Here is a 23584-nt window from a genome sequence, read left to right on the forward strand (position 1 = left end):
CCATCAGCCCTAGTTGATTAAGCTAATGACTGGGGACAATGGAAGTTATAGCCCAACTCTGTAGGTTTATAAATTTCCCCCTCTTTGATTGAAATCTTGATTTCTCAGAAGTTTTGAATGCTGAATCTCTATTAACATACTTTAAATTGTTTCTAGAGTCTCTTAGTCTATTTATGGATTAGTCTGATGTGTATGCAAAGATTCAATAGAGAACAAAGTTCTCTATTAAAATGTGGTTGGGTTGGGTTGGTTTTATTTGGTTTTGTATTTAGTTTCATTTCTGGTTAGCATATTGTGTGAACCAAGATTCATCGATTTGTGCACTAATTGATGGTTAGGATATACAAGAGCAAATCTATGGTTTCCTTTGAATTGGTTTGATTCATACAAAACACTGTCATAAATCTCATCTTACAAATCACAAATGCTAGGTACACACAAAGCTGAAACCAAAAAAAGCCTACATTATGGCAATGTGTGACTAGCCTGAATGGTATGTGAATTCAAATAATTCTGGATTATTCAATAAGCCATGAAAGAAACCATGAGCTAGTATGCTATGTGAACTCAGCCAGCTATATAGCCCAGGATAAATGCCTTGCAGCCAAACACCTTGAAAGGAACTTGGCCACTCAGAAGGCTCCTTATATGGAACAAGGCTTAGAATTCTAGGTATCTGCCTAGGGTTTCCCTTACTGTCTGAAGCAGGCAGAAGAAGCACAGTTACAAAGAATCTCTCCAAATGGGTGAATGGATATCAGAATGGTAAATGCAGTTCAGCGTAGATACGATAATCATCCATTTAGGTAGTTTTAAAGAGTGATTGAGAAAGGCAGCATTCATAGGTGTCTGGGAGGTGTCAAAATCTGCAAGTTGGTGGATGCAGCGCCACAATCAACATTGCTGCAAGTACAAAAGGGGCAGGATTTCAGTCACAACACCACACCCTCCAACTTGGAGGTTTTGACACCACCTGTAGACACTGCTGGCTGTGTCCCTCTCCCCATCCTTATGATACTTCAGCTCATCCCCAGCCTATGAGTGAGACAGGCTTGCAAGTTTGGTGGAGGGGATATTTTGAATGGCCTTAATTTTGGATTTCTTTTCTTTATTGATCAGCTCTTGTTTCTTTTTTGCCTGTTGCTAGTGATATAATCTCATGTCCAAAACTTTTTTGCCTGCCACAGACATAATGAGTTGGAGCAATATCCTTGTGATTATTACAGGGGTACATAAATTCACAAGCCAGTTTGGTGTGGTGGTGAAGGCATCAGGCAAGAAACTGGGAGACGGTGAGTTCTAGTTCCGCCTTGGGCATAAAGCCAGCTGGGTGACCTTGGGCCAGTCACTTTCTCTTAGCCCTAGGAAGGAGGCAATTACAATCCAATTCTGAAAAACCTTGCCAAGAAAACTGCAAGGACTTGTCCAGGCAGTCTCAGAATCAGAAACAATTGAACGGATTTAAAAAAAAATTCACACAGGTAACTGTCAACCATCAATCAGTAACCCTAACCATTTAGTGGGGAATAAAGTATGAGACAGCTGAAATAAGCAGATATAATCAATTGGTTGCAAAACTCACTGGTGGGAAAAAAGGGAACAAGACCCAAGAAGCTATCCCTATTTTCTGACCCATTGTAAGGATGGACACTTACTGGTTCTTCTATTCCACAGAGCAAAAAAAGCAAATAATGTAGTTCATGTGAATGGGAAATAAATTGTTCTGTGCTATCCTTACTGGAGCATAAGATGCTGCATCAGGCCAAAGGTCCAGCTGGTCCACCTAATCCAGTATTGTGTGTCACCCTGTGGCCAGCCAGATGCATACAGGAAACTTGGATCAGGTGTTACTGCCTGACAGTTGGTGTTAAACTAAGTTAGTAAACTAAGAAGCTGTTAAGGCTAGTAACCACTGATAGCTTGAGTTAAAGAGCTATCTACCAATCCTTGAATCTTCAGAAAACTGCCAGCATGAAAAGTATTTTCTCCATTGCAGACACTAGGAGGAGAGCTGTGTTAGTCTATGGTGGAAAAAATCAGGAAGAGTCTGGTAGCACCTTTTCCAAGTAACACTTTTTATTAAAAGGTATAAGCTTTCATGGTGCCTTTTAATAAAATTTGTTGGTCAGAAAAGGTGCTTCCAGACCCCTCCTCATTTCCTGCAACCATTGCCAATCTCTCTTGCCTCTGTTTCAATTCATTGCCTCTCACCTACCTTCCCTCTAGGTGGCGGAGTCAGAGACTAACAGGTCTTACACAACTTGAGGATGCCCTTGGATTGCATCAGAAAATGGGGTCTGAGACTGAGACTGGTGAAGATCATTTTAAAGAAGCAAAATAAGGCTGTGCAAGGCCAGATGTTGTGACCATGAGATCTTCATGCTCAGAGTAGGCTCTCTCGCTCTGCTTTATTACGCCCACCCCTAACAGAGAGGAGGAAATGCCGAACAAACCGATCTGTATATACAGTAGCAGCTTCTCCTTTTAACAGCTGGCCTGGTCGTCCGGGTTCGTGTGGGGCGGGTTATTCCTTGGAGCAATCGCCGGGAATGCGACCGACTACATTTCCCAAGCTCCTTCCGGGCGTCCAGAGGTGGGAGGGGCGGTAAAGAGAGATTCTGACCAGCCGTAGGGGTGTTCACTGGCGGGGAGGAATGCAGCGAGCTGGGGCTGCCGGACGGCTTGCGCTCCGGCGCTTGGGGTCCTTCGGGGCTAGGAAGCGGGGCTATACTTCTGGGCAGGTGAGCTGGTGGCAGGGTAGGTGGTAGGTGTGAACCAAGTCTGACTGCCCGTTTGTGGGCGAGCAGGCAAGGCTTGCGCCGAGTTAGCACTGCCGGAGCGGGACGGAGCTTCGTCCCCCGGACTCCAGAAAGGTGTGGGGCACTTGCGCCTTCTGCGGGAGGCAGGGAGGGCGGGGGCAGGCGAGGGAGAGTTCGCGCACGTCTGTATGCATTCAGGATTTTACGACTGAGCTTAGCGGGGTTCAGGCCTCCCATCTGGTTTCAACAGGTCTGCTCACGCAGAACGTTTGAATTAATGCAGTACAAGAGAGCGCCCCAGAGAATTTATTTCACAGTGATCTACTATATCCAGCCAGTTTTGAGGAGAGGGATGTGGATACAATTCCTCTTTTTCAGAATCTTAATGAGATTTTGTGGGAGTTTCTTGAGGAATTCCTCGAAAATACTGAGGCTCCTGGAGACGGTTAAATCAAGGAGCCATGCTTTACTGAGTAAGGAAAGTAGCCAACCCCCCAACTGCCTAACCCACCTACTGCCCACTTTTGCATGCATCAAGAGACTTTGTAAGAGGGTCTGATTGTGGGATTCCACCTCTGGGTGTCTATTGTTTAAATTAGCTATTGCCACTGATCAATTATGGTGAGTCTATCACTTTCTAAACTTTCATGTCTGCAGGTTGTGGGTCAAAAAGCAACTGCTGTTAACAGACAATATGAGTGAAGGCAAGCACCTCCAGGACTGGGGCCTAAATTGAGACATGAAGCTTGAATTTGCTGACATCTGGCAGTAGTACTTCCATCAATCAAAACGATGTGTGGAAGACAGGCTGCCTCCTGACCAACCGCAGTGGTGGCTGTAGCTGCTGGTAGTGAAAATCAGCCTCCTTAAAAAGTTTGCTCCCACTGCTACTCTGTGTTGTCAGCCACAACTTTGCTTGCCCACTGGTCTCCTGTGGTGCAGTGGGGAGCATTGGGTCCCTATAAAAGGGATGCTGACAAGGACCACCCCCTTCCAGAACCTTCAACCGGTCTGGAGTAATTTGCACCAATTTGCATTTCCTGTCTTTCCACCTGCCAGCAGTTTTACCCTAGTGATTGCTTTTCAAATACTGCCAGGCAGTGTCTGTCCTAAATTACTGTGTGAACGCAGAACAAATGCAGGTTCTTTGTTAACCACGGTGTGCTCTCTCTCTTGCTCTTTTACTCTTTCTGTACATGATTCTCTCTTGGTCATAAACCCATGGACCGGACTTTCAGCAAGTGGGAAAGGGCAGAGGAGGCTTGTGGGTACAAAGGGCAAGGACTGCAGTCCTCTTGACAATGGATTTGAGATAGCACACTGAGTAAACAAGGCTAATTACAAAGGTCAAAGGCAGCTTAGAGGTGGGACTACCCCCTCTGTCCCCACAGTAGGAATTTGAACCTGGGGCTGGCTTTAAGCTAAGGCTGAAACAGTAGCAGATGTCTGGTTTCTCATGGGTAGCAAAGGGATTACCAAGATGTAATGGGGTCAGTGTCTGGCTTCCTGGGAAACTCCGAGCTATAAAACAGGGTTCTTTGGTTCTGAAGTAGCTGTGCCTTGGGACAAAGGGGTGCTCTTCTTTCTGATCGGGCTGTGGTAGGACTGATAATGGATGTTCTCAAACTGGCTTTGCTGTAAATGATCACTTGGAAGTTTCTGGCAATCATCCATTGCCTTCCCCTACAGGAAAAGCTGAAACAGACACCTCTCTATGACTTCCACCGGCATCATGGTGGGAAGATGGTGGCTTTTGCAGGCTGGAGCCTCCCTGTGCAATACACACAAAGCCACTTGGACTCCCATCTCCATACACGTCAGCACTGCTCTCTCTTTGATGTGTCCCATATGCTCCAGGTAATGTCAGAGCGAGTTGACGGGCTTAAAAGTCACCACCTTGCTGTCTTGGGCTTCTTCTCTCCTGTCCCCAGTGGTCTTTCAGACTCAGCAAGTGGATCTTAATTTAGCAAAGATTGCATTCACAGATTGTGCTAAGCCATAATTTATTGAATAAACTACAATTGGCTGGATTTGCAAAACCAAATAAACCACATACATGATTTTACATTGTGTGGATCCAGCACAATCTTTTGGTATTTTAGGAAACAGAAACCCCATGTTCTTGAGAAACGCTGCAACAGGTGGAGCTCTCCATTTCTGTCACTGACCAATATGCCTTGTGGGGCACCACTGGGAAGGTGCCTGAGAGCTTTCAACAACTACAGCTCTTGGGGGCAGATTCCAAGATTTGTATGAGCAAATGATGTGTGCATTTGTATGAGAAGAGATGGGGAGCTCTACCCAGGGCAGACACTAGCCGTATCTGCTTTGATCCTGCCCACTTCTGACATATAGCTCCCAACGAAAGCAGCAAAGTGGCCTTGAAATTAAGCATGCATACTTCCCAGCATGAATTGATCTATCAAAATTGCATCGTGTCAGGCATTTGTAACAGTGTGTCTAAATTTTACGTAAAAGCATGGTAACAAATGTACCTTGAGGTACTTCCAGACTATAAATTTCATGCAACCATAATACTGTTAGAGGTGGCTCAACTTTTCTAGGGATTAGAGCTGGTATTATGATGTATCTTGTTTTCCCAACACTGGAATTAATGTAAGAAATTTCTATTACTGCAAATCAGTTTAAATCAGCTGTTCCCAAACTGTCTTTTCATATAGGTTGGATTTCTAAGACAGATGAGATTTGGCCTAAGAAATCTGGAGGACACTACATTACAGAAAATAATTGTTAACTGATGGATTACCTTTGCCAACATCATTCCACCAGCTTCCCTCCCAATATCCCTAACCTGAGCTCAGCTGGATACAATGGAGACCAAGTCTTCTTAGTTGTGGCACCTCACCTTTGTAATGGTCTCTCCAGAGATACTTGTTATGTCAGTCAAAAACATTTAAATTTTCCCAGGACAAGTTGAACATTTTAGAAACCCTGGGAATTTTTACCATTTTATTTTGATTTTCTGTTTTATTGTTGTTTTTTTATAATTCTGTTAGAAGATATCCCAGCAGCACAGATTTGTGGAAGATGTAGGATAAAGGGACAATTTGACTGAGAGAAGTACTTAACTTAAACCCTTCATGAATATCACTGACCACATACACTCTTACATACTAAGCAGGTCCAGAAATTACATCTCAGTATGTTGTCCTTGTTCCTACAGGTCATGTCGATAATGTAACATCATAGTCTCTCTTCCAGATTAAATGAAGTAAAATCTTTTCTCTCTCTCTCTCTCTCTCTCTCACAGACTAAAGTGTTTGGCAGAGACAGGGTGAAGTTTATAGAAAGTCTAGTAGTTGGGGATATTGGAGAGCTGAAGCCTGATCAGGTACATTGGAACCAAGTGGATCACCTGGAGTGTCCAGTCAATAGCATGATAGACTTGGCACTGAGACATCCAAGATCAAACGCATGCTTAGTTAGGTGATCTTGGACAAATCTAGATTACTGAAACCATTTCTGATCACCACATTTTAGGAAGAACATTGACAAGCTGGTGCATATTCAGATGTTGACCAGAGTGGTGATGGGGTCTGACAGAGAAGTCCTATAAGGAATGGTTGAAAGAACTGAATATAATTAGACAAGTGACAAGAGCATTAACACAAGATATAATAACAATTTTCAACTGTCTAAAGAACCATCATGTTTTCTGCTGCTCCAGAGATCAGGAAATTTAGAACATTGAGTGGAAACAAGAAATCAGACTGGCAAAATTAGGAGCTCCTAATAGTAGTGAACTCTTCAAAAGTGGAATAGTCGAATAATTTAAGCAGAAATTGGATTGCTATAACTGAATCCTCCCTTGTAGATTTTGCACTGAAGATGTTAGATTAACTGACTGCTAGTTCCAATTCTAGTACATAATTCTGGTTCTCTGTTTTTAAAGAAATGAATAACTTAGATTGACTTTTCAACACCCAAAACCAATGTCTTGAAAAGTACAAAAGGGCCTTACATTTCAAGAGTCTTGGTACTCTTCACCTTAAAAAAAATTGAATTCATGACTTAAACAACAGAAAAGTACACATATGCTACCGAACTATTTTTAAAAAACAAGTACGTAGCCATGGTGTTAAGAAATTAACACTATGCACAGCGTGTACAGAACTGTAACTCTTAATGGAATCTCATGCCATATTGTGGTTGCAGGACCAACAGATTCGTACCTTATGGAGTAGGGTGGGGGATGCTTTTTTGGGTACCAGCTTTGATGGTTATTGAACTTATATCCACTTCTCAGCTTCAGCTTCTTTTCCTTGGCAACTAATCTCAGAGACCAGTAATGGAATTGGCTGAATTTAGCTTTCCTTTCAGGGCACACTCTCTCTCTTCACAAATGAGAAAGGAGGCATTATAGATGATTTGATTGTGACCAGCACCTCACAGCAGCATCTATACGTGGTTTCTAATGCTGGTTGCATGGACAAAGATGTTGCTCTCATGCAGGTATGTTTCTCGCTGCCATTCATTCCCAAGAGGAAGTAGTAGGAAAAACTAAGAGGAATTACATTCTTTTATAGGAATAGAATAGACAAGAAAAACAATTATCCTCTATGTGTATCTTGACCTTACTATTCACTCTGTTACATATTGCAGAACAAGATGAAGGAAATGAAGGCAGCTGGCTATGATGTACACTTGGAGGTGTCAGACAATGCTTTGCTTGCTCTGCAAGGTAGATATAATTTCTCCAGTAATTGCCATCACCACCATCAGGAACTTGAGAAGCACCTTATGCCAATATTATCTCAAGTCAAGGATTCACCTTGAAAGAATAGTGCCAGCCACTTGGACAAGATTAAATTAGTTATATAATACTGTATTTTATGTGGGACTAAATTTCTTCATTAAACCTTGGTGGATTTCCAGAACTACTTAAGCTACATGCTGGTCTTTCTACTTCCTCCATTTTTTTTTCCTACCAGGTCCTGCTATGGCCCACGTGCTGCAACCTGGGGTGGCAGACAATCTGGCTAAGCTGCCCTTCATGAGCAGTGCAATGATGGTCGTATTTGGAGTGCAAGGCTGTAGGGTGACACGCTGTGGCTACACAGGCGAGGATGGCGTAGAGGTATCACACTGACAACTTCTAAATATGACATAAGCAGGAATAAGGATCTAGTGGAAAGAAAGCAGCAAATGGCAAGGTGGTATCCAATTGGGACAGGCTGTCTGAGAAGAGACTAAGTGATTCTAGGATTAGAGGAAGATAATGTGTTGATATGGAAGAAATAATTAACTTGGATGAAAAATAAAGTATCTGTCAAATCCAGATATTGGGTTGATTGAAAATGCAGGGCGAGAAAACGTTTGGCAATAAATCACACCAACTAAACGACGTGCATTCCCATGCCCAGATCTCTGTCCCTGCAAGTCAAGCTGTGGAGCTGGCCGAGCTGCTGCTTAGAAACTCTTCTGTGTGGCTGGCTGGACTTGCAGCTCGGGATAGTTTGCGACTGGAAGCAGGCTTATGTCTTTATGGGAATGACATTGATGAGAACACAACCCCTGTGGAGGCCAGTCTGGTATGGACTCTTGGTAGGTACCCACTGAATTCTCAATTTCTCTTTCTCGTAGCCAAAGCCAAACCTGATCGAACTGCCCTGCATCTACCCAACCCCAAAACTGATGAGACTTGAAACATAGACTAAATATTGGCAGGAAGCTACAACCAGAACATAAATAGGGATGGGAAGAGTGCAGTGCAAGTAGTTGCTCCTGAAGGGAGGACCTTCTGATTCACAATAGGGGAACTAGTGCTATCATGGTACTGTACTTTTTTGATTTCCTCCCAGGGAAACGTCGTCGTGTTGCCATGGATTTCCCTGGTGCTTCAACCATTTTGGCCCAAATTAAAGAGAAACCGAAAAAGAAGCGGGTAGGGCTGACTTCCACAGGACCTCCCATCCGGCAGCACGTGCCCATTCTTAGCCCAGAGGGCAAGGCAATTGGTAGGTGGTCTAATGGACCTGAAATCTAGATGATGATGATGATGATGATGATATCCTGTTGCTATAGTTGGCTTCATAAAGTGACTGGATTCACATATCATGCCAAGCCGGGTTTGTGTAATGATACTTCATTGAATATATCACAATCAGCTGGATCCATACAACATGCACATCCAAAATTAAATGATACATATTTACACTAACATGTTGTGTAAACTTGATATACACAAAACAATTCAAATTTAAAATGTGTTGAGCTAAAAATGTTCCATTTTGAGTTTGAATTGATCTGTTGTAACCTAGTAACAAATGACCTGAGCATGAAATAACCATGTCCTGTTTGCTTGTTCTTAGTTGCTAGCTAAAACACCATGTTTGTTCATTGCTCTGTTAATCTTCCTCAGTACGGATTGTAGCTCCTGTAATCCACAGCTGACTCTGCTTTTAACTATGCTGGTTAAAATTTGTGGGAATTAGTCCAGCACATCTGGAAGGCACCATGCAAGGGAAACAAGAATCTTATGCAACTCAAGGGCTACTGGGGGAGGATGGTTTGAAAAGCTGGGAACTCATTTCCTGTTGTTATTGGTAGAAATTGTATGCTCCTTATTGAGCAATACTCTGGCTGCTTCTCTGTGCATTAGGTGAAGTTACTAGTGGCTGCCCATCACCGTGCCTGCAGAAGAATATTGCTATGGGCTATGTGGACAGCGAATACAGCAAACTGAACACAGCCCTCACTGTAGAGGTGAGGAAGAAGAATTACCCAGCTCTTGTGACTAAAATGCCCTTTACACCTACCCATTACTACACTGTAAAATAAGCTGCTGCCAGCAGAGATGTTTAATTTTATATTACACTTGACTCTATGAGGGATCTGGTAGATGACTGCTACTGAAGACAAGCTGGGCCTCAAGAAAACTATATCAGTCTATCATTGATGACTGCAGCATGAGGAGGAATATTTGAAGACTGATAGGCAGAAATGTAACCTGGTTTTATTCCTCTCATCTGCTCAGTAGCTTCTTAGTTACTGTCATGAGTTATTTAGTTCAGATAATTTAGTTGTATCTAGGCTATCTAAACTTTTTGGGGATGGTAGGCACATTGGAATTTGGAAAACACATTCTGGGCACTCTTACAAAATTAGAGGCATGATCAGTCACAAAATTCTAATTTACCAGAAGGAAAACTGAAGAAGATGCTCTCCACTTAACTTTTGTACCCTCATCTTCAAGAACCCGCTCTGTGGCTCCCAGCTGATCACCTGTCTTTTTCCTGGGTAGATGCACACTAGACTGTAATCCCTCTCCATTTTTATACTCTGAGAATGCCTACGAGTCCCCTGATTTGATGGTAGCAAATGCTGTAGCAGAACTACTTGTGAGCCATTTTCTTTAAGAAGGCGGCTTTTATAATTGTTCAACACATGCTTTGTGAGAATAAGCAGGAGCAGTGGTTCAGCTTAGGCAAATCCTCTTTTATTTCTTTGTTTTTAGCTGAGCTGGAGGTTTCAGATAGTCCCTTGAAGTACAGCTCATCTCCTGGTTATTTCATGAGGACACCCATGAAAATTTCTTGGCAACAATAAAATAGTTTACTATTGTCATCTTTGGTGATTTTTGTTTGCTTGCTTTGTTTTCCAGTCCAGCCCATAGCCTTGGCATTTCCTGGTGGTCTTCCATCTAAGTACTAGCCAGGACCAACTTGGTTTAGTTTTTTGAGGTCAGCGAGATGCTACCATCCACTTCGGCAGACGGTTCAGAGCTACCCCATTTCTGCTTTGATCCGTGAAGACATAACTTTCTTGAAAGCATATATGAACCAAACCAATCCAAACACAGAGCCAGGTTACAGTATTTACAGGAGCTGATGGGGCAAAAACATAGCTGTTAGCTTCCATTTAAAATTAACATTAGCTCCATGGAGAGTGGTTTAGATTAGGAAAACAACTCAGGGAAAAGTTGCATGCCTCCCCTTCAACCTTTTAGTGAAAAAGATCTCTATAGGAGATCTATTTTCTGCTCAGTGTATAGCATGGCCCTTAACTAATGAAATGCAGTCCACATGCATCGGCATGCAATAGCTACTGCAGTAACAACCAAGCTACTTTTGTTTTTTTAATTGCTTCTTTATAATTCATACATTACAAGCTATGCAGTAAGTAGCAGCACATGGCAAAGAAGAAGAAAGCTCGGTGTTGCATCAGCATTATCTTAGATCACACGGCTGCAGAGACAGCTTCATCTTTGTCCTCCAAGCCATAAGCACCATGACTTACGGTTTGCAACAGAACTGTTCTAGAAACCATTGAGCTGAAGAAAGTCATCAGCACATACTACAAAGCTAACAGAGGTAGGAAGACATTTAAAAAATTGCCCAGACCAAATTTCTCCAGTCCAATCCCTACTAAATATGAAGAACAACTTTGAGAATCCCCAGCGATTGGCCATGTAGGCTTGGAGTTCCCAAGCTGTAGCCAATTCACCTGGGCACGGCTGACTCAGACTATGGTGTATGTCAGGCCAGAGCTGCTCAGAATATGGGAGCAAGCGATGAGTCAGGCTCAGCTGGAAGAAATGAGCCTGGTCCCTTTCTGAAGAGAAGCTGGCTCAGGGCCAGAGGGCTTCAAGAACCACAACAGGAAGAAATGAGGTCTGTGCCAGCAATTTAATGTTGAGACAAGGTAGGCTGGAGGCCAGTCCACAGGCCGGTTTGTGACACCGCAAGAGAAAGAGTGAAAACAACGTCATGGGGAAGCGGGGGGTGGGGAATTGCAGCTTCCCGAACCTGAGTAAAGCAATCCTGAGATTGAGCGCTTGGTAACTGGATGGATAGGAGCAGTCCTCACAGCGCTGGTGATGGCCAGCAATTAAGCCACAGCATGGGAGAAATGACAACTTTGCACCTTCCCTTTGCACTGAAACAGCAAGGCCTCTGGGCGGGCAGGCAGGCATCCCCATCCTCTGTGCTCCTGGTGCAGCAGGAGCCTGACTTGGTCACCTCTGTTGTTACTCCCGATGTGTTTTTGTATTTGCATTGCTTGTGCTCTCCCTAAATTTAAAAAAATCCAAGCATATCAAAACCTTTAAAAAAAACCACAATCTGTGTTTTTCTGGGTTGATATCCCCAAATCACTGATGCCATTATCCGATAACCAGTTCAGCTAATACAACAACTCACCACATAGAGAAGTGTGAAGAGCCATCTGGAGTTTCTCCATTCTGTCCTCCAGGGCCTGGAAAGAAGAAAGAAGGATCAGTTAAAACATTCAGCTGATATTCTTCTGCTCCTTGGAGGACTCCTGTTTCCCTTTTGTCTTGCAATGTGTTTACTGAAATAACTTTATGGAAGATCGGAGTGAAATGTCCTCAGTGATAAACCACTTTGCTTCACAGCTTCCTTGAAATATGTTGCTATGCATTAATTTAGCCTCTCTTAAAACAGCTATTCAAAGATCTGTTGGCAGAGAAGACCCAGCTACAAGTGACGCATTTTGGAAGCAGATGAAGTATATTTTACAGTAGGTCTTTTTAACTGGTAAGAAGAAAAGGGCAATACTGTACTGCTAACCCAACCAAGAGTCTATCTAGCCAGCATCCCATCTTCCAGTATTAAACAAAATGCCTCAGGAAAGACCACAGCAAGCTTAGCAGAATGATTCTTCTGTTGCACCTCAACCCACTAAACTATTCATAATCAGCAGCACGCTGCATGTAACAATCATCACCACAACTAGTGCTGCCAGAGCCAGAATGGGGTGCTGTCCCTACCCCAAATAGCAAAAAGTACGGCCCCACAAAACCATTTGTCAGCGGACACAGTGGAAACCCTGCCATGCTGTCATTGGTGAAAGAAGCAGCAACACCCAGGGGCAGAAGCTGGCTCTCTTTTCTAGTTTAAGTTGATTTGTGTAGTACAGAACTAGTGTGCTCTCAAGAAAGGGCTAATCCTGAGTTTTTAAACACAGCTCTAGTGCTGTTTCTGAACAGCACTAAACCTGTTTTTATAAAGACCACAGAGAAGACCTGACAAGCACAAGCATTATGTGGAGAGGCACCTCTGCTGAAGCCAGGCCTCTCTGGTCTCACCTGCAGCCATGGAGGGCAGTTCTCTGCAACTGGAGGGGAGGGTCATGCCTACAGCAGCCTAAACTAGACATATTCCATTCCCTGACCACATTGACCACCTCGCTGTCGGTGAAACAAGCCAGACTGCATCCAGGGCAAAAACTTTGTCAGGAGAGGAATAAAAACATTACTTTAAAACTGGGACAGCTAAGGATGTCTTTAAGTTGCCTCATCTATGGGCCGGAAATGAGGCCATGGCAGAAAGAAATGGTTACCTGGCCATGTTCATACCACAGAAGGAACTGAGGAAGAACCCTTTGCCTCAAGCCAAGCATCTGATAATTCGTATTAGCTCACTGAAAGACAGTCAGATCTCCACTGAGTAAGACATGATAATTACTGTTTAAATATATCATCAACAGTGCTCATTCAATTAACATGTATATCATTAAGATTTTGTTAATCAGTTAACCATATTTTTGGACATTAATAACATTTGCATGTTAATAATAGGTTTTTTCTTCCAAGTCTTTTATTGTAAGTATTAATAAGAAATAATATAAACTTTAAGATCAGCTTTCCAACCGGCAGCAAGATCTTAATGAAGAAGTTTTAATCCAATTAGTCCTGAAGGGTTTCTCCTAGATAATATTGAGCTAGTTGGACTCCTGGTGATTTCCTAAGCAGTAATTTGCAGTGTAATAGATAAAGATTAAAAAAAAATAATGCTCAATTATTCTAAAAAGTTTTATCAAACCAACTTTTTCTAAGGCTTGTGAAAAAAAATAATTTTGCGCAGAAAATAATTTTTAATAAGAAATATTTAAAGTCGAATTTACACATACATAGCAGCTAAATGTATGTATTTAATATGAATACCCTATTAAATAGAATAAAACTAGAATAAGGCCAAGTTAAACCAGTTAGTTAACTACAGCCACAAGCTCCAAAGTTTCAAATAACTTACTAATAATTCACTGCTAAAGTAAGGATAAGCTGGCCAATAAATATCAAGAACAAACAAACCCAAATTGTGCCACCAAAATAAATTTACTTTGTTGCCAAATTTCACAGTCCAATCTGGGGGTACTGGGGGAAAACATGGACTCTGCAGGGTAGGGAAACGTTCACCTTTTACAATATAGCATATACTATATGTTATATATTTTACTATATGTATAGAAATACTATATGTTTTTCCTTTCAGAACATTCACTTTTCCCCCTAGATTGCTATACTATTCCAGGATAGGAACACTTTGCTCAATGATCAACTTCTACAATATTATTCATGGGCAATGCCCTCACAATTGGGGAAGGGGAGTCTTTTTGGAGGAGTTGGAGCAAAGTAGCTTCATTAGAGCCACATATGTAAGTTTAATACTATAATGCTGCAGAATTCAATGGTGCCATGCTCCTCTCTGCAGACTACAAATTAACCTCAGAAGATGCCTCAGTATCAGAAATGCTTGCTTGTAGATAGAGGACACTATAACACTTGCTGCCCAACCTTGTGCAGGCCTACACCAAACCGGCAGGGAAAAATAGGCAATAGAGCTGGCATTCAGGATGGAGCGAGGAATGTTGTGTTGTTAGGGCAACCTAGCCTGACTAGACCAAGTGGGCCATGCCTGATAACAGAACTGGCCAGCAGTTAGTAAAGACCTCTTGGGGAAGGGACAGGACCTCAAATCAGATCTGGCTTCTTCACAGAACCAGCTTGTTGCTCCCCTACCACCCCCAGGTCAACTCAGTGGCCAAAGAGGTTGGGAGAGGGAGATGTTAAGAAGGATGGCTGGAGCAAAAAGCCTGGCCTTGCAGGTCATTCTGGCCAGGGCTTCACTACTAACTCTTTTAGGGCGATGTAATGTTGTGAGGGAACGACCTTGAGAGACAGGGTGAAGAGCAGCTGACAGATAAAAGGGAACTTAGCCTGCAGCAGGAAAGTGGACGGGCAAGCAGCTCAGAAGGGACCCTCCCTAGTTTCTTGGGCTGTAAAGGGGGCGTGGGGGGGAGAGATGTACTTTCAGACTTGCAAGATTCTACAATAAAGTAGAATTAGCTCATCCAGCCGTGCTTCCCGTCTGGTCAACCTCGCAAGACTGACAGGCAGCAGTCAAGACAGGCCCTCCCCTGGCCCGGGTTCTCCACGCGGGGGGCACAGTTGGAGGGAGACCCGGGGCTGACCTCCAGCCGCGCACTACCCAAGAGTCAGGCAGGAGCCCCAGGGGCAAATCGCGGCGCGCACAGGCGGGAAGCGGAGCGGGGTGGGCGCGGCGCAGCGCCGGCCAGCGGCAGCGCGTCGCTTATGCGGGAAGCCCTACCTTGCCGATAGTAGAGGCTGGTGACGGTGTTCCCGTAGACCCGCCAGGCCACCTGGATGCCGAGCAAGCTCACCAGCAGCCAGAGCAACAGCAACTGGAAGACGGCGGCCCGCAAGTCCTGGGCCTCCCAGTCCGACAGGAACTCCTGCCCGAGCCAGGTGAGAGCCCGCAGGACCCGCGTGGGGGCCTCCCACTCCGCAGAGGCGGGCCCGGCCCCCGCCTCAGCCATCAGACCCCTCCGCCGCTCGCACAATGGCGAGACCCAAGGGCGCTGCGCCACAAATCCCGAGAAAACTGTCAGCGGGACTCCATTGCGCATGCGCCCGAGCTAACTTGCCAACCCCTCCCCGCACTGGCAGAAAGTCGGCCTGTATTCTTATACGCGCGGGCGGAGTTCCTTAGATTAGGAGCAACGGAGCCAAGACCGGGCCAAATTTCCGCGCAAGACGCCCCACAGAATTCAGAGACCGACTTAATGAACATATGGTTTGGTTGCACTGCACAATTTCCCTGAAACTTACTTATTTTATTCAGCGATTCTCAATTTTTACACAAAAGTTTTCAGGGAAGAGAAACCCGGGAACGAAGGGAGCCTGTGCGATCTTCAACCAAGAAAAAGGACCACATCGGTTCCGTTTTGAGAAACGTTTGAAAAGCTAGTTCAGTTGCTGATACTTGCATTTCTATATAAGCAACTTTAGTAGCACCAGGTGCAGGTTGCGCTAAGAAAATGCAAGCTTGTCGAAGTAGTTTTGACTGGAAGGAAGGAAGGCAGGGAACGAACGCGCAGTAAAGCTGATGACACCCTGTCAAAGCATCGCCTTTGCCTCTTAAGAAAACTTTCACCGGTGCTGCAGTGCAGAGGAATTCAGCCGTCGCTCTCTGTTCTTCCTCGGCGCCCGACAAGCCGCTCTTTATCACTTTCGCTTTCGTTTTCCTACTTTCCATAGAAAGAGGCGGTCTTCGCCGGCTCCTGGGGTTCCTCCGCCTCGAGCTGCTGGATTTGAGGTGTGGGGAGCACCGAGTGTCTGCTGGTAAGCTTTTTAATTTTCTCTGAATGGCAAAACTGCAAGCAAACTACTTGATTCCTCTCTGGGGATGAGCGGCTGTGGGATGAACGAGAAGTCCCGCACCCACCCTCAGCAGCACACCCAGGAGCAGCAGCGGCCCCAAGACAAGGCTCTCGCGAGCGCAGTCGTATTGCAATAAAATACATTTTTAAAAATTATCTGAAATTTGGGTTTTTTTTAACATAAAGTTTTAGTATTGTCTTTAAATGATCGGTTAGGGAAGGGTAGATCTTTTTCTGTAAAGGTGTATCATTATAATTCTTTCTTAATGATTTATACTATATTGATTATTGCTGTTGATATGTGCATATTACTTGGACTTTAATAATGACCTGCAGTGTTTCAAATGATATAAGATTCTCAGTTATAGAACACTCATGATGAAAATTCTTACTTAACAAATTTAGTCCTGTTTAATTCTGTGATGCTTGTGATTTCCCTGTTTATTCACCTTGTATTTTTTTCTTTTGCCCCTCTTTTTTCCTTGTTTGACTTTTTAAAGTTTTCTTCCTTTCTCAAAAATGTTTAATAAATTAATAAATACTTTTTTCTTGGACCCTAACATAATATTTGTTTCCATTTCAGTCTCTGACATATCTCTATCATTCACATACGAACTCCAGGATTCTCTCACTTCATTTTCACCCCTAATTATTTCAATACCTTTAATTTTATTCTCTGCTGGAGACTTATTGTTTTTCCATTATCACCATGCAATGACCATCTACCCGTGGATTCCTAGTTTCATAAATATCCATAACAACCTGTATGACGCCAAGTCACACTTTCTGACATACCTTTTAGACTTTTCATTCATAATAAAATCTATACCTTTATTTTCCTGCATGGGTTCATCAATTCCATTCCTTAAGATCAAACCACTTCATTCAGCTATATTACATTCCTCAGCTTTCTCTTAGTCTTGCAGAATACAGCATATATTCTTTTCTTTCATTCATCTTAATCTATGCTCTACCAATTATTACTCTTACGGTCCAAGCCATATATCATGGTCATCACCAGATGGACCCATAAATATTGACTTCTGCCACTTTTCTTGGCTTTGATCAATCTATCTTTTCAATAAGATAGAATTATAGAATAGGTCATATCTATGCAACATGCAGCATTCCCTGCTAACAGTAGGGTCAGACCTGGTCAGTTTTGGTACATAGTAGCCAGTATGTGGTAAGTCCAGCCACATCCGCAGGCTTCTCTTGGTACTGTCACACAGGCAGGGCTTCAAGGATGCAAGTATGTTTAGTAGGTTTATTGCAAGAATTATAGATGTGATTAAGAAAAAAATTCTAGCAACTGTCCATTTAAATGCAATATCTCGGTCTTTGTCTGAATCACTATGCCATACTGGATATACTGTAGCTTGAGCTTTTTTTTTTTAAGTAACACTGATACATCTTGAATTATAAATACTGAATATTGAGTTTTGAAATCAACCTTCTTATCTCAAAATTGTAGTTTATCATTTGAACTTAGTTGCTGAGATTTGGCAATAATCATGAATGACTTTAACATAGTAATCAAGTTTATATTATTACTTTTGTACACACACACCTCTTCCCCACCTAATACCAACACAGAAACTGTAAAGGCATGGAAACCTATTGGTGATAATGACACCTAATTCTGCTGTTCAAAAGAAAAAAAATAATTCTACTGGGAGTCCTCTTAGAAGAACATCCTGAAACATCTGGATGAAGTTCTGTGTGTGAACTGAAGCAAGATCTTAACTACCCTAGGCACACTTGTTCTGGGCTGTTGAAACTGTTGCTTGCCAGGCTGGCTGAGCAGCTCCCATTCATAGTCATCCCATCTCTGGGCTGAAAAATCCAGATGACTGGCAATTGGTAGCAAAGAGTGGCAGAAAACTAATTTTCCATTGCCATTTGGTGTTTGTCCAGATTTTTGCAGCCATAGTACAGCACAGTATGCCTACCTATTGAGATTCAGCATGACCTGGTGGGCTTTGTTTGTTTGTCTGCTTGCTTGTTTTAAAGAAGTTGGGCCTCTGCCAATGCGCACCAAAGTGTTGCCTCTTCTGGTTGATTGTATGGCACTAATGGGAGGTAGAAGGGAAATATATGGGAGGTCTAAAACTGGCTGATTGACCTGCCTCTGGTGGGCTGTAACACCAATCACAACCACCACCATTTATCCATGTAAAGATAAGTCATCTACAAGTCCAATTCAATTCCTGGTGGCTACGTGGATACATCCATGAATTTTTCTTAGCAACTGTACAGAAGTGATTTGCCATTGCCTTTTCCCAGAATGTCTTTTCAACTTCCCAGTCCAGCCTACAGCTTTAGAATTCTCTGGTGATCTCCCACCCAATTCCGTTGCACTTCTGAACCCAGACAAGGTCAGTCAGATGCTGCCCCCTGCCGGGACTTACTTACTTTTTAAATTTAATTTATTTTACTATAGTAGGTCAGTGTTCCTTAAAGTGTGGTCCTAGGACCCCTGGGGGTCCCCCAAGATCCTCTCAGGGGTCCCCAAAATCAAAATTATTTGCAAGATATGGAAGATATTTGCCAAAATTTAAAACAATGACACTCTTCTCATTTTTTTGTTAAAAATAGGGTTTTTTTTCCCTGAAAAGTATTTTTATGTTAATATCTAGTGGGTTTAATACTGTTATTTCTACATTATTCAATAAATAAATATTCTATGAATGCATCAATTTTAATTCTTAATACAGTAAATACATATCCCATACAAACAAAAGCTCTTTTGGGGTCTTCCATAATTTTTAAAAGTGGGAAGGTGTCTTTGAACAGCTTGCAGACCTCCAAAACAGTAATAGGATTAAAACTAGATACAACTGTACAATCATAAAAAAATAATAAAATAACAGTGTGATAGATCACACACTATTTGCCAAGAAACAGCCATAACACCATCCTCATCAGGAAAGATTAAAATGGGTCTTTCAGCCCTTCAAGGCCTTCTGAAATAGCCTTAATGTCTTAATGTCTTCATGTGTCATGTTCACTGTTCCAATGTGCACTGTACATCATAACGTTTCACATGCCATGTTGCTGACCTTGTGCCAAGCTCTGTATCTATGTTCATTTTACTGGAATGTGTTTGGGTTATGTGCTCAGCTCAAGGACTTTTCCACCGCAACGTCAAGAGCCGTTAGGAGCACCTGGGATTGTGAGCCTGGGAAGATTCTACAGTGGGAGGGATCTTGTTTGTACCGAGGGGTTTTTAGTTTGTATTTGGCGCGCTTTTCTCATTCTCAGCTTTCTTTGTACTTGCATACTATTCTTAAATAAACCAGATTTTATTCAGCTCTTGCTTGTGAGACTGAGAATATTTTAGGATAGGCAACCATTACATTGTGAAAAGTTAACAGGGTTGGGGCTTGTCAGATATCACAGAGAATGTTGTTCTAGAGGAGAAGACAGGTCTCACTGGCAGTCTAGAAAGCACAGCCCTGGTTGCCCATCCTGATGCTAGGGTAATAAGTTCATAAATCAAGACTTTCCAATAGCTTGATATAATGATTTGGTCCTCCTTTTTTCCCCCTGACACTACAGAAGCAGCAGGATCAGAATGAGTGCCACAGAGTACCTTCCGAAGATTGATGAGGAACTGTACTCCCGCCAGCTGTGAGTCTGATAACATGGGACATGAAGGTGGGAGGAATTCTGAGGAGCCCAAAAAGAATATTGCGCAATAGCTAGGGTAATAGAGTCCCCATGCTGACTGAGAGTAGCTGAATAGAGAGTGAGCATCTGGTGGGATTTATTTTGGAGAAGAATCTGGGGAATAAGACAACAGTTAGCCCTGTGAGGTAGTCCAGACAAGAAGCACAACCAGGAGAATCAGCTCTATCTTTATTGTAAGGTTACATCAACAGAATTTTGCAAGACTAAAAGTATTTCTCCCCTCCTTTCCTTCTGCTCTCCAGAAAACGGGGGGGGGGGGGGTCCATTCTGAAATGTTTTCTATGCCCTCCCTCCTTCTGTGGGCTGAGATACCTTTTACACGCTGGTTGTCCAGTCTGTGGTTCTCCTCTTTCTCGAGGTCATTCCCACATACCATTAAAAAACCTAGGATGGAACTAAAATGCATAATAAGAGATGGAATAAAGATAGGGAGTGGTAGTTGGCAAAGAAAACCAAGGTAAGGTGGAAGTACAGTTGAACAAGAGCAGAAGGAGTTCATTATTCAGGCTTGCCGTGTGCGTCATTGTGGTGTTTTTGTTCTAGCTATGTGCTGGGCCATGAGGCCATGCAGAAGATGGCTACAGCTGCGGTGCTGGTTTCTGGAATGACGGGGCTGGGGGTTGAGATTGCCAAGAATGTGATTCTTGCTGGTGTGAAATCTGTCACTCTCCATGACCAGAATGATGCTCAGTGGAGCGATCTGTCCTCACAGGTATGCAGTTTACTGGTGTTGTCTAATATATGTCAGAGAGCAATTGTAAGGCATAGAATAGGTCTTCCTTTGAGGCCAAGAAGATAAATGCCCTGCTTGCCAAAGAGCCATCCAAGGTGTACTCCCAACTGCAGTGCAACAACCCAGTAACAGCAGAGCCACCAACAGCAGAGACTGAACAGTACTGGAAGAACATACGGGAGGAAGGGAAGACACATAACACCAGTGCAAAGTGGCTGCAGGACCTGAGAGCAGATCACAGCAATCTCCCAGAGCAGGAACCAGTCACCATCACAGTAGCAGACATCCAACAGCGGGTCAGGAACATGAAGAGCTGGACAGCACCTGGCCCGGACATGATCCACACCTACTGGCTAAAGAAACTAACAGCAGTGCGTGAACGCCTAGCAGCACAGGTGAACCAGATGCTAGCAGCAGTCTGGCTAACACAAGGTAGGACAGTGCTGGTCATGAAAGACCCTAACAAGGGAACAACACTGTCCAACTACTGGCCAATAAGCTGCCTCCCCACAACATGGAAAGTCCTATCAGACATCATAGCCACCAAGCTGCGGGACCGTATGGGCCAGTACATGAGCACAGCTCAGAAGGGCATTGGGAACAACACCAGAGGCTCCAAACACCAGTTGCTCGTAGATAGAGCAGTTGCCCAAGACTCAAGGTCTAGACAGACCAATCTGAGCACAGCCTGGATTGACTGCAGGAAAGCCTGTGACTCAATGCCACACACATGGATCTGTGAATGCCTGGCATTGTACAAAGTCAACAGGACACTAAGGACCTTCCTTAAGAACTCAGTGGGACTGTGAAAGACAACATTGGAAGTCAACTCAAGGCAGCTTGCACAAGTGGCCATCAAACCACCCAGAGTCCCTCTCTTGGGGAAGATGGGCAGTAATTAAATTTGAATAATAAATACATAAATAAGTGTGGCATATAACAAGGTGATGCACTGTCCCCACTGCTGTTCTGCATGGGCTTGAACCCCTTCAGCCAGATGATCACAAGGACTGGATACAGATACAAGTTCAAGAGTGGAACTACCATCAGCCACCTCCTCGACATGGATGACATCAAGCTGTATGCTAAGACTGAATGAGACATCGACTCACTGATCTACCTGCCACAGATCTACAGTGAGGACATTGGGGTGTCATTTGGACTAGAGAAGTGTGGCCGGATGGTAGTAAAGAGAGGAAGGTAGTTAAGACTGATGGGGTGGAACTACCAGCAGGCCACAAAGCAGACATACAGACCAGCTACAAGTACCTTGGTATCCCACAGTCACATGGGAACCATGATGAGGAGGCAAGGCAGACAGCAACATCCAAGTACCACCAAAGAATAAGACAGTCCTGAAGAGCCAGCTCAATGGGAAGAACAAGATCCACGCCATCAACATGTATGCCCTGCCAGTCATCAGATACCCTGCTGGTATAGTGAGCTGGCCAAAGGAGGACATGGAGCCTGCCTATGTGAAGACCTGGAAGCTTCTCACAATGTACAGAGGCTTCCACCCCAAGTCCAACACCCAGAGACTGTATACCAGGTGGAAAGAGGGAGAGCGGGGTCTGGTGAGTGTCCAGGCCACTGTCCTGGATGAGACCCAGAGCATCCAGGAGTACATCAGTAAGATGGCACCCAAAGATGAGCTGCTGAGAGAATGCCTGAGGCAGCAGCAGACATGGAAGGAAGACCAAGCAGAGGAAGTGCCATGGCAAGACAACACCCTGCATGGGATGTACCGTCAACAGATAGCTGAGGTGGCTGACCTTGGGAAATCCTACCAGTGGCTGGAAAGGGCTGGACTAAAAGACAGCACTGAGGCACTGATCATAGCAGCACAAGAACAGGCACTAAGCACCAGATCCATAGAAGCAGGTGTCTACCTCACTAGACAGGACCCGAGGTGCAGACTGCGCAGAGAAGCCTCAGAGACAGTCCAACACATAGTGGCAGGGTGTAAGATGCAGGCAGGAACAGCATATACTGAATGGCACAGCCAAGTAGCTGGTATTGTATACAGGAACATCTGTACAGTGTATGGGCTAGACCCTCCCAAGTCCAGATGGGAGATTCCACAGAAGGTTGTGGAGAATGACAAGGCTATGATCCTGTGGGACTTCCAGATCTAGATGGACAGGCAGGTAGTGGCCAATCAACCAGACATTGTGGTAGTAGACAAGGACCAGAAGACAGCAGTGGTGATAGATGTAGCAGTGCCAAGTGACAGCAACTTCAGGAAGAAGGAGCATGAGAAGCTGGAGAAGTACCAGGGACTAAAGGTGGTACTAGAGAGGGTGTGGAAAGTGAAGGCCAAAGTGGTCCCAGTGGTGGTGGGAGCACTCCGGGCTGTGACTCCTAAGCTGGGAGAGTGGCTCCAGCAGATTCCAGGAGCAACATCAGAGTTCTCTGTCCAGAAGAGTGCAATACTGGGTACAGCTAAGATACTGCGCATAAGCCTCAAACTCCCAGGCCTCTGGTAGAGGACCTGAGGTTGAGGAAAACACATATAACTCATAGTGGTGAGAAGGGAATTTTTGTATATAATATACTGTATGTTTGTTGTTGTTTATTCGTTCAGTCGCTTCCGACTCTCTGGACCAGCCCACGCCAGAGCATCCTGTCGGTCGTCAACACCCCCAGCTCCCCCAGGGACGAGTCCGTCACCTCTAGAATATCATCCATCCATCTTGCCCTTGGTCGGCCCCTCTTCCTTTTGCCTTCCACTCTCCCTAGCATCATCATCTTCTGCAGGGTGTCCTGTCTTCTCATTATGTGGCCAAAGTGTTTCAGTTTTGCCTTTAATATCATTCCCTCAAGTGAGCAGTCTGGCTTTATTTCCTGGAGGATGGACTGGTTTGATCTTCTTGCAGTCCAAGGCACTCTCAGAATTTTCCTCCAACACCACAGTTCCAAAGCATCTATCTTCCTTCTCTCAGCCTTCCTTAAGGTC

At 44.0% G+C, this 23584-nt stretch overlaps 3 protein-coding genes across 9 annotated transcripts in view; 2 read left to right on the top strand and 1 right to left on the bottom strand.

Moving 5' to 3' along the window:
* Positions 1–2615: 2615 nt before the first annotated feature.
* Positions 2616–10346, top strand: AMT (aminomethyltransferase). Of its 3 annotated transcripts, XM_063292023.1 has the most exons (9): positions 2616–2741; positions 4449–4616; positions 6031–6111; positions 7101–7232; positions 7383–7461; positions 7712–7857; positions 8144–8324; positions 8582–8737; positions 9382–10346. In XM_063292023.1, exons 1-9 carry the CDS (start codon positions 2655–2657, stop codon positions 9558–9560), a joined length of 1209 nt encoding a protein of 402 aa, XP_063148093.1. In that variant the 5' UTR covers positions 2616–2654; the 3' UTR covers positions 9561–10346. The 3 variants fall into 3 exon arrangements, with proteins under 3 accessions (XP_063148093.1, XP_063148094.1, XP_063148096.1); XM_063292024.1 differs by lacking the exon at positions 7101–7232; XM_063292026.1 differs by lacking the exon at positions 4449–4616 and having other exon boundaries at positions 2625–2741.
* Positions 8850–15464, bottom strand: TCTA (T cell leukemia translocation altered). 2 transcript variants are annotated; one of them, XR_010067117.1, is made up of 4 exons: positions 15131–15464; positions 11921–11975; positions 9106–11791; positions 8850–9073 (listed from the first exon to the last, which is right to left on the bottom strand). XR_010067117.1 is itself a non-coding variant. In XM_063292033.1 (3 exons), exons 1-3 carry the CDS (start codon positions 15447–15449, stop codon positions 11749–11751), a joined length of 417 nt encoding a protein of 138 aa, XP_063148103.1. In that variant the 5' UTR covers positions 15450–15464; the 3' UTR covers positions 8850–11748. The 2 variants fall into 2 exon arrangements, 1 of the variants encoding a protein (XP_063148103.1); XM_063292033.1 differs by having other exon boundaries at positions 8850–11791.
* A 600-nt stretch (positions 15465–16064) lies between these two features.
* Positions 16065–23584, top strand: part of UBA7 (ubiquitin like modifier activating enzyme 7) — a 56248-nt gene continuing 48728 nt past the window's right edge. For 3 of the 4 annotated variants that reach the window (XM_063292017.1, XM_063292018.1, XM_063292016.1), the window contains exons 1-3: positions 16065–16164; positions 19764–19835; positions 20439–20607. In XM_063292017.1, the coding sequence (XP_063148087.1) occupies positions 19780–19835; positions 20439–20607 (225 nt within the window). In that variant the 5' untranslated portion in view covers positions 16065–16164; positions 19764–19779. The remainder of the gene's footprint in view (positions 16165–19763; positions 19836–20438; positions 20608–23584) is intronic. The other variant, XM_063292015.1, reaches the window with a different exon arrangement.

The sequence above is a fragment of the Candoia aspera genome, chromosome 2 (assembly GCF_035149785.1).
Source record: "Candoia aspera isolate rCanAsp1 chromosome 2, rCanAsp1.hap2, whole genome shotgun sequence".
NCBI lineage: Eukaryota > Metazoa > Chordata > Lepidosauria > Squamata > Boidae > Candoia > Candoia aspera.